Genomic DNA, 14,730 nt, shown 5'->3' on the forward strand with positions numbered 1-14,730 from the left:
GGCCGCTCCACCGCTCTCTAGATCGCCAGCCTGCTGCCTGCTTCCCTCCCAGCAGCCATGGCATCTACAGTAGCCTCGGCCACTCCTTCCGACGTAACAATCAACATCTTCAAGTCTCTGCCGACGAGACCGCCGACGCCCCCACGGGAGCCACCCGTTCCCGACCCCGACGTCTCCCTTCGATCCGTCATCCTCTCCCGCTCTCAAGCCTTCGACCCACGCCGGAGCCTCCAGACGCCACCCAACGCCCATTCGCCGTCCTCTCCCGTCCCGACAAGCTCTGTTCCGAGCTCGAGCAGGACGCGCAAGAAGGTGGAGTGGTCCAGTCGCACCGAGTACAAGGACCCTCCCGACTATCGCAACGGCATCCGATCGTCTCCCGCCTCTGCGCTGTCTTCGGCTTCGTCCAAACCCATCAAGGGGATCCTGAAGCGGTCGTCTTCTCCGACACACCTATCATCATCTCTAGGGAGCCAACTGGATGACACAACCGCCCAGCTAAACATTGTGGAGATGCTCGAGTCCGCCGTCCGGCAGCTCGCCGGTTCCGACCGCGACTCCAAGCTCGATGCCTACATGATGCTTGCCCGCGCGCTCAAAACGTCCAACAACCTGCCCGATCGGGTTGCTTTGCAGGACAAGATGAGCTTGTTCACTCAGTTCATCCAACGAGACATTGTGTCGAGGAACGACAACGGCAGCCTTGACACGTCCCTGATCAACCATGCCCTCAACCTTCTTGCCACATTCCTCAACTTTCAAGCCATTGCCTCGACCATCGCCTCAGACTTTGGCATCTTCATGATTGATCATGCCATTCGAAGTTTCGAGGACCCCTCAATACCCAAGGATGTTGTCCGCCATTTGATGCAGGTCGTCGCTCTGCAGAGCTTCTCAGCCAAGGTTCTAACGTCAGATCGGGTTGGACGGCTTGTGGCGGCCCTGCACAATCTCGAAGGCCACCTCAAAGGCAAAAGCATTGTCATGAGCCGAATATGGATCTACAAGCGGCTTGTGCAGCAATCCCGTGTCCACATGGTGGCCCATTCCGACTGGCTCAAGGATCTCTTTACTGACATGCTCAGCTCCATCAAGGAGATCCGCGCCCAGGCAATTAGTCTGGGAACAACCTCTGGCTTTTTGCTAAGATCCGACAAAAGTCTGGCCCGCAAGGTCGCAGAGATATTCAAGGCTGTCAACGACGAAGAAACCTACATCGACTTTTACATCAAGAGACTACAAGCCATGCTCAAAGACAAGCAAGTGAGCTCCGCGGTGCCGCAGATCTGGAGCGTCGTTATCCTCTTTCTGCGCTGCCCCCTGGACCGATGGCAGTATTACGGCCCTTGGCTGACGCTTGTCCAAACCGCCTTCAATATGCCCGACGTAATCACCAAACAAGAGGCAAACAATGCCTGGAACCGCTACGTCTACCTCTCCCTGGTTGACAGCAAGCTTCCGACAAAATCCATCAGCATACTCTGCCAACCCCTATTGAGCCAGCTCAAAAGGAAAGCGAGCGCGAAGCAGCAAGAGCTTCGACGAATAGTCATGGGCGGCGTGTGCAGCCTGTACTACTTCGCTTTCGCCCAGAGCGACGACAAATACCCCACAGATGTTGTCTGGGATGCCGCCGTTCAGCCCGTCGTCGCCCAGCTCACTAGCCTGGACGGCAACCCCGATGCTCCCGCCGACTCCCTGTTGCAAGCAGCTCGGATTCTTGTCGGGCTGCTAGATGTCTCCACGCCTCGGCCGCCGCGCAACCTTGAGCGCATCATGGATCCAACACCGCTCAAGCCGGAGGACCTCCTACCACTTGACTCCAAATGGGTCAGGAGGAATTGCGACAAGGTATTGCAGGCCGCCGGACCCATTCTGGAGAAGAAGTTCTTGGACCTGGGCAACAAGGAGAGCCTGGTATACAGACTGTGGCAAGCGCTTGTCAAGACGGTTGCTGCGGCGTCAGCCAAAGACATCAAGGTGTCTGACGAGACTACCAGGTTTTTTGCCTGCAGCTTCGGCTTGCTATCCAAGGTCTGGACAGCTGGGTCGAGCGATGATGATGCCACTCACAACATCAAGTTTCTTGCCAGCTCGAAGCATTACGTTCAACTACTTATCGATGGACTTGGCGTGCTGCCCTTTACAGAGAAGAAGCTCACCATGGGCGATGACAACACGTTTGAGCCAGCCGCTACGCCATCGCAACGGCTCGACAAGGTCGAAAAGGCTCAAGGAGTTGCTCGAATGCCTTTGCACCATTTGTTTGTCATGCTATGCTCCGTTCCTCCTGGTTGCGGTGATAATGGGGACCTGGCAGACATGTTCCAGGAAGTCTTCGAGCCATTCTTCACCGGCAAGAGTGCCAAGGCACGTGCTGACCTTGCATGGGAAATCATGCAATTGCTGCCGCGAAATACACTCTCACCATTTGGTCCATGGCTTCTGGCGGCAGACAAAGTGAAGCCGTCCCTGGACAAGGCCGCTCCGCCGTCGTCTGGATCTGCTGTCTCTAGCAGCGGCGACAAATTTCTCGGGCCCGAATATCGAGATATTGTGTCACTCCTCGAGCGCGGCCTCATGTGTCACCCGAACTTGCCTGCTACACACTGGCAGACACTGTTCGACCTCGTGTCTGCCAATGTTGGCCGGGACTTTGGCGATGCCGGTCGCGCCCTCGTCCTCGTGGAGCCTCTCGCAAAAGCACTTCTCGAAAATGCACCGCAAGACAGGTTAACCGCCTCCATTTCACGTACGCGTGTCGCAGCGATGCTGTTCGATGTCGCAAAGGTGCCGCGCGATCGACAGGCCTTGGACACTGCTCGGCTCCGACTTTGGGGCGCTCCCCCAGCCCTGGGCAAGGTCGCTTCACCGGACCCCTTTGATCATCTCTACAAACTCGGCAACGCTACTCTAGTCTCCTTGTACAACACTTATGGGGGGCCTGAGACGACGACTGACACGGATGCCCTGCTTGAAGCTGTTGGGAGGTTTCTGGATCGATGTGTCTCGGATTCGACGGTAATCAAGATGATCTCCAGAATGCAAACCGGTCTATGCCCTTGGCTTCAAGACGAAGAGGCTCATTTTCGGTCACACGAGGAGTCTCCCATCTTCAAGACGGTAGGATTATCCCCTCAAACATCACCAAGATGCATGACTGAGACATCACAGTTGCGCCAGCTTTGGGATCGACTATGCATTGAACTGGCTGCGCACGGGCGCCTTGAGAAGAAAGACTTTGATCTAGTAGAGCCACTTCTTGCCGCTGCGTTCAAGAGCAAGCACTCTTTCGTCGTCAGCCGGGCAGCTGATGTCTGGAACGCTGTGGTGAAGGATGAAGAGAAGGTAGAGTGCTCGGACAGCCTCATGTCCATCGTGTCCTCCCTTCGATCGAGAGTCGATCTCATCATGCCTGGGGCCGATCTCGCAAGCGGTGATTTTGGCGCACAAGCGTCCTCTTTTGTCGATCTCCCACAGCACGAAAGCCCCGTGGTACTTTCGTCGTCGTCGACGCGACACAACTCGAGACAGGCAGCTTCTCCTGCAGCATCTGTGTCTAAGCGGCCACTGACCAGAAAGCGACGCTCGGAGATCGCGTCAGAACTGCTCGAAAAGCCGGCCAAGAGGGCGAGCACTTCACGACTTCGCCACGACAACTCTCAGATTCACTTCGCACCCATCGTGCCCTCGCTTCCAGCTCAGGAAGAGTCGCAGCATCTGACCGAGCGGCAAAAAGAGGTCCGCGAGAGGCAGCAGGAGAATGCAGTCATGTATCCTGGCTTGCATTCGAGTCCTGGTCCCACTTCCGCTGCTGTCGATCCGACGACCAAAGACAAGACAGACGCCTCCGATGAGTGTCTTCCGAAAGCCAGCACGCCGAAGCACAATATGTCCTTTGATGAACTGATCAGCTCGACGCCGACACCCAGACGAGGACAGATATTGCCCATGGACGACATGAACGATCCCCCGTCATCTCCTCCCCTTCCGCGACCATACCCCCTCCTGTCGGAAATCCAGTCACGGTCCAGAGCCAATAGTTCACTGGAGGATTGGCAGTTCTCCTCCCCGACCGGGTCTCCCACGGGGAACCCCCAAGCGTCTGCGCAGGAAAGGAAGCCCGCGGAGGCGACTCCCCAGCCCCGGACCCGTAGGTCGGGTCGGAGGCGCTCCGCCAGGTCGCGAAGCTCACGCAAAGTCATTCCTTCCAGCATCCCCGACGATGATCTCAGCGCCGCCGGAAGCCAAGACATGTCGGAGTCGCCAACCAAGGCTGCCAACCGGCCCAGTACCCCCCCACAACGGCACCAGGAGCTCGCTGTTCCAAGCCAGGTTCAGGAAACGCCAAAGTCCGATGATGACGAGTTTGTGGATGCCCGAAGCAGCCCTCGGAAGTCTTCCCCTCCCCGCAGGCTTGAAGACAAACCGGAGGTGGATGGCAAAGATGTGTCTTTCGCCCTGAGTGAAGGCGATGAGAGCCAGATGATGAACCTCGTTGTCGAACTTGAGGCTCGGCGCTACGGCCTTCCAGCGCCCAAGGGCAACGGTCGTGGCAAGGGAAGCAGTGCTAGAAACTCGCCTGCCAACCGGTGCATCACAGTCCACACAGATTCTCCATCACCCCCAGGTCCGATGACGCGCAGCGAGTCTAGGAGGCTGGCTTCCCGCGTTGCGACGGCAACCCCTGACGAATCTAGAGAATCTGACAGTGGGCTGAAGAGGAAGCGAAAGCGCAGCCTTCGACATGCTGAGAGCCGGAGTAAGAGACGGCGGTCAAGGGAGGTCGAAGAGGAGTGCAAGGCAACGGAACAGGTCGCATCCAACTCAGAGATGCGAGCAAAGGAGAGCGAGGGCCAGCCACGGCCGGTTATGGAGACGAGGCGCGCTTCGCGCCGACGAGCGCAACGAGAATCCCCTGCGCGCAGTTTGCAGGAGACAAATCCGACAACGCCCAGACAGGATAAGCCGAGCGAGACACGGGATGGCGGAGACACAGACGAGGAGCTTATGTCACAGCTAGTCTCGGAGTCGTTTGCCGCCTCCTTCACACGCGACGAGGAGCCAGAGGAGGAGGTACAGACCGAGGCCGAACCGGCGACGGCTACAAACAAAGCCAAGGCGGGACCGCGCGAGGACCATGGGGAGGGCGGAGACCAGACCAAGGCGATCATGGAGACGCTGCGGAGCGGGCTGGACAAGCTCCGCACCGCGAAGCTGGACCGCGACTCGGTCTATGAAATGGAGGACATGTTGATGGACTTCAAGAGGGAGCTCTTTGAGGCGGAGAAGAGGGGCCGGGAGAGGAAGTAGAGCCAAAAGGCTCAACGCTGCTGTTGATATTACGATGCATGCATTGATGGCGTTTAGGCGGCGCAGCATTATTTAGGGCAGAGCCGCGACATGCAGCTCGGCGGTTGGACTGTTTATCGTGTAGAACACGTCTCGCTATGAGTATATTTGGCTGAGACGCAACTCGGGGCAAGTCCATGTGTACATGACGACTGGGCAGCATAGCGCAAACAAAAGAAGACATGCCACAATTCCATGCAGACGACGCTGGCTTCTCCGTGACACGACTCTTGCATGCAAGAGATGCGATTCCACACATTGTCTCGAGGAGACACTGCAAGTTGGGTTACGCGACTTGGTAGATGACGAGTGGCCGCAAACAGCGCCGCCATGTAACTGTCAAAAGTCGAGTCACTAGGTGTGGTACTCGTAGGCGGCCGAAGCGATGCGGATTTTTTGGGGGGGAGGGGAGGGGGCTTTGTGGCAGAGAAAGGGGGGTTCTACGAGAAAACGTGGGAGACCTCTTGCCCACGATGGCCTCCGATAGCCTAAATGAAACCGCAAGGGGGAAAAGAGAGCATGAGGCGCGGCAAGCACCGCAAAGTCAAGGCCCGGGACAGGCTAGAGCAGTTTGTTGCCCGTCCGTCAGCATGAAACAAACCCCGAGATTCGATGGATTGGGATGGATGGATGGATGGATGGATGGATGACAATGCTGGTGGTGGTGGTGGTTGGGAAGCGTGCCGCCGGTACGGGATTGCCTGTTTGGGAAAGCCGAGGGGCGGACAGACCGCCCGCGGCCTGTAACCACGCACTTTGTTGTAGGCCGTGGAGTTTTGGGCTGCACACCTCGCCCAGCACGCGGAGTAAGGTACTTGTCGGTGCTCGTAGTGGCAAGTGCTGGTGCTGGTTGCGCCCTGAGGCGGCCGCGGGGAAGTGAAGCATATCTTGGTGCGGAGGAAATGGGCCGAAGGATCATGCAGGCGCGTCTGCCAATTGCTGACGGCGGCTATAATACATGGCAGGCAGGTTCGTACATACGGTTTGCGAGGCGCGCCTCCGGGCTGCAGCTTTCCGTCGATGTGTGTGTGTTGTGCTCAGGTACGAAGTACTGTTGGTCGCTGCTCGCCCGAGCGGCGCTGAGACAGCCAGCAGCGCAGTGCTCGGAGCGTTGGCAGGTGGCAGGGCGGGAAAACGGCCCCTGTGGCAGAATAATCCCGTCCCATGGAATGCGGCGTGAATCCTCCATCAGGCTCCATTTGATTGGCGTGCGAGGGCACCCTTGGCACCCCCACCCCGAGATGCCGGTGGGGGCTGCTGCCGGCAGATCCAGTTTTATTTCCAGGCCACCGTTTGTCGAACCAGGGCCGCCCCGTTCGTTTGCGCCGTCGCAAAAACGGTTCTGCTTCTCCGTTGCGCCCACGCGCTGTCTCGCGTGCGTCAAGCAAGTGCTACTGGCAGTAGCCTGCCGGAGAGTAGGATTTGCGATTCAGAAGGCGGGTCGCGGGCCACAGCCGTACAGGTGATTTGTAGTTATCGTCAGGACCGCGGGATACCATGCCATCTTCCAACACTGGGATTATTCGTTGCACTCCATCGCCTCGTGTCGGGCCCGCGGCGCGAGAGACTTCGCAGCGCTGTAGGCGAGGTTCCGGCTCGGGAAATCCAGCGCGCGGGACGTTCGAAGACGGAGGCTTAGAATACGGTCCCAACAACATCGCACGATCTGGTGGCAGTAGATGAAAAAGATCCATGCCGCGACGGCGAGCCCGTGAAAGCCGGACTGCCAAGAGGATGCAAAAGAAGTATAATGTATGCGAGCAGGGCCGTAACCTCTTGTCGGGAGACGTGGTGTCAGGTGTAGGTCGTCATACCCGTCCTCGTACTTCGGTCGTCGTTGGTGCGACACCCGAGACCTGACTCGGAGACAGAGGCAACGACCGACAACGCATCCAAGGCAATCCTCGATTCAGTTTTGAGTTTGCCGACCCCTGGACCCGTGACAGAGAAACTGGAGAATCCTAAACTCGATGAGATTGCAAGCCACGATTCACCATCCATCGCGCATCTGGCTCGCCATCTGCCTTTCCGCGAGATTATTGAAGTCGAAAAAAAGAATATCCACCACGAGCCTCGGCGACGGTGAAGCTTCAGTCGGGCCGGACGGGCCCCAGTGACGTCAGAAAATGGGGCACACCGTCCAAAACGCTGGGTCTGGTAGTTGCGCCTATGCTCCCGGAGAGGCCCCAAAGGCCCCTCGACTTGTTGTCTCGTCGAATGCGGGCTCGATGGGTGGGTAGCGTTGGCTGGTCTGTGGCTTGGCTGCTTGGCCTGCAAAACACGGCGCGTTCGGCCGAGTGGTGTTGGTTGAACAAGGCGCAACCAGTGCCGCCGATGCATTCTTTTCTGCACGCCCCTCGGTACTACTAGTCCCGGAGCCTGGCCAACAGGGCAGCTAATTGATCGACCAATGCGTACATTCCGAGGCACGGCGAGCTGGCCTGCTGGCGACGAGCTCTGTCCGCCGACACTGGAATAACTGTCCAGGTCGCGCCTCGGATGGCCGCCTTGGGATCTTTTCTGGAGTCTGACGGGCGGGCAGAGGGAAATCCGGGGCAGAAATGAGGAGGAACGAGCGTGCCATGTGGCTGATAAGCGAGAGAACGGTCTCGACTCCCCCAAACCCCAGATTCCGGGGGCGTCGGATGATGCAACCGCGACACTTCCCTCTCGCGCCGAGACATGTCCAGTCAGAGGACGAACAATTGCTGGCAGGACCCAGATTGGATGGTTGCGTTGCATTGCCCCGAGCTGAGCGAAGGGCAGGCTGGAGCTGTGCGGCGATCCAGGGACCATGCCAGACCACGGCCATGTCGATGCCTGTGTAAGTACAGCACTGCAGCACACGGAGATGAAGTCGCTGCCACTGCTGCTGCCACTGCTGCTGCTTCTCCACCGCCGAGCCGCGAGTGTCTCGCGCCCGTCTTGCCGCCTTGTCCCTCGGGCTCGTCCCGTCCTGGGCATCGTCTTGGTACTTGGCACTTGCAATGCGCAGAAGTCCAGCTGAGCGCCTGCCGTAGACGACTCTCAATGCTCGATTTCGAGGGCGTCCCCGTCGCTCGCTCGTTTGCTTCGCGCGCGGCCGGCCCGGCTACTCACTGCGGCATCTACAACAATGGCCGTGCCGAGTCCACATTCGTCATGGTGGTCTGAAATGGGGCGAGGGCGTGATCGGGTTGCCATCCTCGTCCAGCGCAGGCGCACACCCCTGACCCAGTCCAGTCATGCATCTTCGGTGCCTGGAGTCTATCCCCTGCTGGCCTCGCAGCCAGCCAGAGCCGCCCAATCGGTCGCCGATCTCCACCACCCTTTTGAAGAGCCTGAAGAAGACGGCCCCGGATGACGGCTGTAATACTACCAGCATTGGAGTCGAACGAGCGGGCAGTGACGGGTGGCGGGCGTCACAAGTACCGTCCGCGTAGTTCTTGGCGTGGCATGGCTCCATCCACTCACTGCCCGAAAGCCTCGCTCCCGGATGCAGGGCAAAGCTGTTCGTCTCGCTGCCATCCTATCCGCAATGTCCAGCGGCAAACAGAGCCCTCGCAGGCTCGGCGCGCTGGCTGACCTGATCGTCGTCTTTTGCACGCAGGCCCGACGGATCGGCATGCCGCATCGCATCCATGTGCAGCGCGACAACAGGGACCCGGTTTATTCTAATTATCACGGGTTGCGGCTCCCTGCTCGTGGTCAGCCCAGACGTGAGGTTGAGCTGCCGCAACGAGCCGCGTGCCTGGGGGGTTCCAATTTTCATCACCAGCCCACTGGGTCCATCGCCGAGCGAACAATTCGAATCTTGCTTGCTTGTGAACGACACGGCTTGAGACGGGGCGACGAGCGACCGAGAGAAAAAAAGGTTCTGTAACTTTGTTGCACGGCAGACTACTAGCGGAGAACGTGGAGGCAAGGACCCATCACCTCCGCGCTTCGGGTTGAAATGACGTCGTCGTTCCCCACGGCAGGCTGCACGCGACAATGGTGTCGAGAGAGAAAAAAAGGCGCGAATGGGTTGGCATGTCATTCGTCTGGGGATGCCATGCATCAATGCGACTCGGCGCCCCGGGGACGCGGCATCGGGGTCGGGGTCGGGGTGCCGTTCTGGTCCATCGTGGGACGAGGCCGAAGACGGACAAGTTTCTGGAAGGACTCATCGCATCGACCATTGTCCGGGCCACGGGAATGAGTGAAACAGGCACTCCGTAGTGCCAGATGGCTGAGATGGATGGAGGGGGGATGCATGGACGGGATGGGATGCAGGAATGATGATGGTGGTGGCCGCGGTGGCGCGCCTTTTGGCTCGCCCGCCGTCCGGCAAACTAAGCGGGTCCGGCTGGCAGCAAGCTACGTACCCAAGCCACGCCCCCCGGTCTTGTTCCCGCCCACCGCTAGGTCGCGTATGGATGGGGCACGTCTGCGGCAGTCTGCTCGCTGACGGCCGCCCACTGCAACATCGCGGACTCGAGGTCAATCGAGTTGTTCGAGGTGTCCTCGTACTCGTCGGTAGTGCGACGACCGCGTCGGTGCACACAGGCCGCTCGCCAAGGTACTTTGCGGGGCCCAGTTTTCCACAATGTCGAATGTCTCTCGTCGTCCTCCCCGCCCCCTTGCTCCTGCCTCTTTTCAGCATGTTAGCCGCGATGGGTACAAAGTCGGTACATCGGTGTGCCCCGTAGGCTACTGCGCAAAGTACGGGCTCCCTCGTGCGGCAAGAGTCTCTCCCCGTCTTTAGTCATGTCGCGCAAGGAACCAGGTAACGACGGGAGGCAGGCGCAAGGCAAAGGCAGGTACCTCGCACAGGCAAAGGCACGGGTACACTGTCGTACCTGGCGAGGCGCGAGCCGAATGCAACTTATAAAGTCGCCATGCCCATCCCCCACGGTCGCACTCGCTGCTTCCACCTCGTCTCCCTTCCTTTCGTGATCAACGCTCTGGGGTTTCTCTCTTGTCTCCTCTCCAATTTTATCCGTCTCCGCTGCTCAACGTCTCGTTTTGTCGTTTTCTCCTGGAAAGGGCAGTCGTCGGGACTAGCAAGACACGGATAGAGCTTAACCCCCCATCGCCACGGGGCAACCAGCTGCCATGGGCAAGAAATACTTTGGCCTTCGCGGCCAGGCCCTTAATTGGGCCATCGGCACCATTGCCGGCTGTGATTTCTTGCTCTTCGGTTACGGTAAGAGGCTTTGGTGTCATCCTTCGACTCGTCGCCATCACTGACAGTGCCCCGCAGACCAGGGTGTCATGGGCGGCATCTTGACGCTCCCCATCTTCCTCAGCCAGTTCCCCGATATCAATGACAAGGAGGAGGGCCTCACCTCCTCGGAAATGTCCAACCGCTCCACGTACCAGGGTATCGCCGTTGCCTCGTACAACCTGGGCTGCTTCATCGGCGCTGTCATCACCATCTTCATTGGAAACCCCCTCGGCCGCAAGCGTATGATCTTCCTCGGAACCGCCATCATGGTCATTGGCGCTGCTCTTCAAGCTTCTGCCTTCAGCCTGGAACACTTCATCATTGGACGTATCATTACTGGCCTTGGAAACGGCGGCAACACCTCAACAGTACCCATGTGGCAATCGGAAACGTGCTCGGCCCACAAGCGCGGCAAGCTGGTCATGATTGAGGGCGCTCTCATCACCGGCGGTATCATGATCTCATACTGGGTCGACCTCGGTCTGTCTTTTGCGCCCGGCTCCGTCGCATGGCGTTTCCCGCTGGCTTTCCAGATCGTCTTCTGCGTCTTCATCCTCGCCTTCGTCCTCGGCCTGCCCGAGTCCCCTCGCTGGCTGATCCTAAAGGGCCGAGACGACGAGGCCCGCGAGGTCATTGCGGCCATTGCCGATGTCGACCAGAATGACCGATATGTCGACAACGAGTTCCGCGCCATCAAGGAGACTGTCGAGGAGATGAGCAAGGGCACCTTTGGCGACTTGTTCGCCCGCGACAAGAACCGCACTCTGCACCGCACCATCATCGCCTACGTCAACCAGATGTTCCAGCAGATTTCGGGCATCAACCTCATCACCTACTATGCTGCCAAGATCTACTCCGACCTCGGCATGTCTCCCTTCCTCTCTCGTCTTCTGGCCGCTCTCAACGGCACTGAGTACTTCATTGCATCTTGGCCTGCCGTCTTTCTCGTCGAGCGCGTGGGACGTCGCAAGCTCATGCTTTTCGGCGCTGTCGGCCAGGCCGCCACCATGGCCATCCTGGCTGGTGTCAACTCTCAAGAGAACAACAAGGCATGCCAGATTGCCGGTATCGTCTTTCTGTTCGTCTTCAATACCTTCTTCGCCATCGGCTGGCTCGGCATGACGTGGCTGTACCCTGCCGAGATCACCCCGCTGCGCACTCGCGCGCCGGCCAACGCCCTGTCCACGTCGTCGAACTGGATCTTCAACTTCATGGTCGTCATGATCACCCCCGTCGCCTTCACCAACATCAAGTACAACACCTACACCATTTTCGCAATTATTAACGCCATCATGGTGCCGTCGGTGTACTTCTTCTTCCCCGAGACGGCCTATCGATCGCTTGAGGAAATGGACACAATTTTCCATAAGGTTACCGGCTGGAAGGGCGCGTTGCAGGTTGTACACCAAGCTAGAGTCGAACCCCGGCGATACGGCAAGAACGGCGAACTTCTCATCGCGATCGACGAGGTGGACGAGAAGGCCGCCACGGAGCACCGCCACGGCAGCTCGAGCGACACGGGGAGCGCTGAAGCCAGCAACGCAATGTTCACTAACACGGACGAGGAGACGCAGCGCAAGGCGCAGCAGTAAGTCTAGCTGTGCTAGACATGATCCGTGGCTCCCTTTGCACCTGTCCACCACCAGCTGGTCTACGGCTCTGAACGGAGAAGAGGCGAGGAAAACGAAATACGACTCTTTCTCTCCGGAAGCAAAAGCGAAGGGATCTGTGCAAAGACGACGATTGATATGAGTGGATGTGGGGGGAGACACGCGATGCGTTGAGATATATACCCTTTGTTTAGATTCGGAACTGCCGCGAGGGGGGATTTGGGTCCTCGGGCCGGCCGTACATATCGAGAAGCTCGAGAAGAGTCGGGCTCAGGTGGACAGTGGGAGGATATAGACAGTAGACGGTTAGAACATATACTGTCTCTTTGTCTCCCGGCAACCTGCGATCCCGATTGTCCCTCTGATTGTGTGTGCATGTTTTTGGGCTGAGCGGTGTGCTGTCTGCAATGCAAAGGGCCGTCGACGTGGCAGGCCGGATGTGCTTGCGAACGAACGCATGTTGTGGAGTGACTGAAGCTGAAACGTTGGCCGTCTGCACGTCGTTTGTGATGGGCGCGCGCCGCCCGGGCGACGTTTTGGCGGGAGGGGCCGTTTCGGTGCTGTGCTGCAGCAGCTGCTGCTGCTGTTGGTGCCCCTCATTCGATGCCACCGTGAGCTACCCCGCCAATCCCGGAGCTGCTGCTTCACACCTCCGGCAGCCTCGCCTCCACGAAACGGAACCTGTCTTTTTCCCCCTCTCCGGATCCGTCTCATCCTCCTCTCGTTTTATCCCGTCCCGCCTTCCTTTCATCCATCGAGCATCATCTTGCCCTTGTCCTGTTCCAAGCCGCCCATCCCGCGTCCAAGCAAGCAAGCAAGCACGTCTGCTACTTCTCTTGCCTGCGCAGTTCTGGCGAGCTTGAGCTTTGACCTTGCCAACGCGGCCTGCCCCTCATTCTCTCCTCGCCCCACGATCGCGTCACCGCTCCCGGCTAACAAGAGCATTTTGCCTTGACTCTGCGACGTGCCCGTGCCAAATCTGCCCACACGACCGACCATCTTTCCTTCGAGGCTTGTGTCCCTCCCCCAGCACCCGCCCCTGTCGAGAAGCGGCTTCTGCGGAACGCAAAATACGAGCAAAATGGTGGACAGACCGAACAAGCCGTCAGCGCTTGCCGCGACGCCGGGCCTTCCGCCCCAGGCCCAGGTCAACATCTCCCACGGCAACTCGCGCGTCACGGCCACGCTGCCCACCGGCGAGAGCGTCGAGGTGCTGCTTTTTGGCGCTACCGTACTGAGCTGGAAGGATGCCTCGGGCGATGAGAAGCTGTGGCTCAGCGAGAACACCAAGCTTGATGGCACCAAGGGCGTCCGAGGAGGCATCCCCCTCGTCTTCCCGGTACGTGGCGAGTCATCTAAGCCCCCTTGGGCCTCTAAGTTCGCGATGCTTGTTTGGCAAACACTAACAGGACGTATTTCTAGGCTTTCGGCCCGCCGGACCCAAACCACGCCGCGACGTCCAAGCTGCCACAGCACGGCTTCGCCCGCACCGCTCGGTGGGAGTTCCTCGGCAAGTCCACGAGCGAAGGCTCCTCGAGCTCCAGCGTCAAGCTCGACTTTGGCCTCTCGCCTGAGAACCTCGACGACGCGACGCGCAAGCTGTGGCCGTACCAGTTCGGCCTGCTGTACAGCGTTACGCTCGACCGCGAGAGCCTCAACACGACGCTCGTCATCAGCAACGACGGCGACGAGCCGTTCGAGATTCAGACCCTGCTCCACACGTACTTTAGGATCAATGTACGCAGCCCCAGAAGCTCCCTGCGCTTCATCGCGCCGGTGTTCCCATCTACCCCGTGCTAACACTCATCGCAAGGACATAAACTCGGTCGAGGTCACCGGCCTCGAAAACTCGCCGTACACGGACAAGGTCGATGGCGCCAAGGCCAAGACGGAGGGCTCCTCGGCCGTCACGTTCTCGGGCGAGACGGACCGCGTGTACACGCCCGCCAAGGGCCCCAAGCACCCCGTCGTCATCTCGGACGGCGGGCGGCCGCGGTTCCGCATCGTCCGCGACAACCTCGACCAGGTGGTCGTCTGGAACCCCTGGACCGACAAGGCCGCTGGCATGGGTGACTTTACGCCCAAGGATGGGTTCCGCAACATGGTGTGCGTCGAGGCCGGCAGCGTCCAGGGGTGGCAGAAGCTGGACAAGGGCGATGCTTTTGAGGGCGCGCAGACCATCTTCCTTTCTTAGATGTTAAAGATTCAGATCGTCAAGAGTTCAGGTCGCGAATACGCTGAATCACAGAGAGCGTACAAAGTTGCGTTTTGGACACTCAATCCCGATGTGACACTTTCATCTCGAAGTCGGATTCGCGCACAACGCAGCCGACAGATCACCGATGGAAGTAAATTTAGGACTGGTGAGTAATGTCACGGCAGTCTGAGACAGAACTGAATACGGAAAGGTCGCCACTGAGGGCCGTGATATTGCAAGCTGCTACAGGAAATTGATTCCATGCTTCGTGACTGGAGTTGTCCGCTTCCAGTCTCAATACTCGCCTCGCCTCAAACGAGAAAACTTTTTGTCCCAGGATATGCAGATATATACAGAAAATACGCCATGCCTGTGCCTGGTCG

General features: G+C 58.8%; 3 protein-coding genes across 3 annotated transcripts; all 3 read left to right on the forward strand.

Moving 5' to 3' along the window:
• Nucleotides 1-57: 57 nt before the first annotated feature.
• On the forward strand, nucleotides 58-5,313 carry PLICBS_004608 (uncharacterized protein; the record flags this gene model as incomplete). The annotated part of the gene is made up of 1 exon (XM_065600556.1): nucleotides 58-5,313. The coding sequence occupies one exon, from the start codon at nucleotides 58-60 to the stop codon at nucleotides 5,311-5,313; it is 5,256 nt and encodes a 1,751-aa protein (XP_065456628.1).
• Nucleotides 5,314-10,428: 5,115 nt separating this feature from the next.
• PLICBS_004609 (uncharacterized protein) lies at nucleotides 10,429-12,132 on the forward strand (the record flags this gene model as incomplete). The annotated part of the gene is made up of 2 exons (XM_018326028.1): nucleotides 10,429-10,519; nucleotides 10,577-12,132. 2 exons carry the CDS (start codon nucleotides 10,429-10,431, stop codon nucleotides 12,130-12,132), a joined length of 1,647 nt encoding a protein of 548 aa, XP_018175780.1.
• A 1,099-nt stretch (nucleotides 12,133-13,231) lies between these two features.
• PLICBS_004610 (uncharacterized protein) lies at nucleotides 13,232-14,344 on the forward strand (the record flags this gene model as incomplete). The annotated part of the gene is made up of 3 exons (XM_018326027.1): nucleotides 13,232-13,489; nucleotides 13,573-13,887; nucleotides 13,964-14,344. 3 exons carry the CDS (start codon nucleotides 13,232-13,234, stop codon nucleotides 14,342-14,344), a joined length of 954 nt encoding a protein of 317 aa, XP_018175779.1.
• Between the last annotated feature and the right edge of the window lie 386 nt (nucleotides 14,345-14,730).

The sequence above is a fragment of the Purpureocillium lilacinum genome (assembly GCF_023168085.1).
Source record: "Purpureocillium lilacinum CBS 284.36 DNA, scaffold_3, whole genome shotgun sequence".
Taxonomy (NCBI): domain Eukaryota; kingdom Fungi; phylum Ascomycota; class Sordariomycetes; order Hypocreales; family Ophiocordycipitaceae; genus Purpureocillium; species Purpureocillium lilacinum.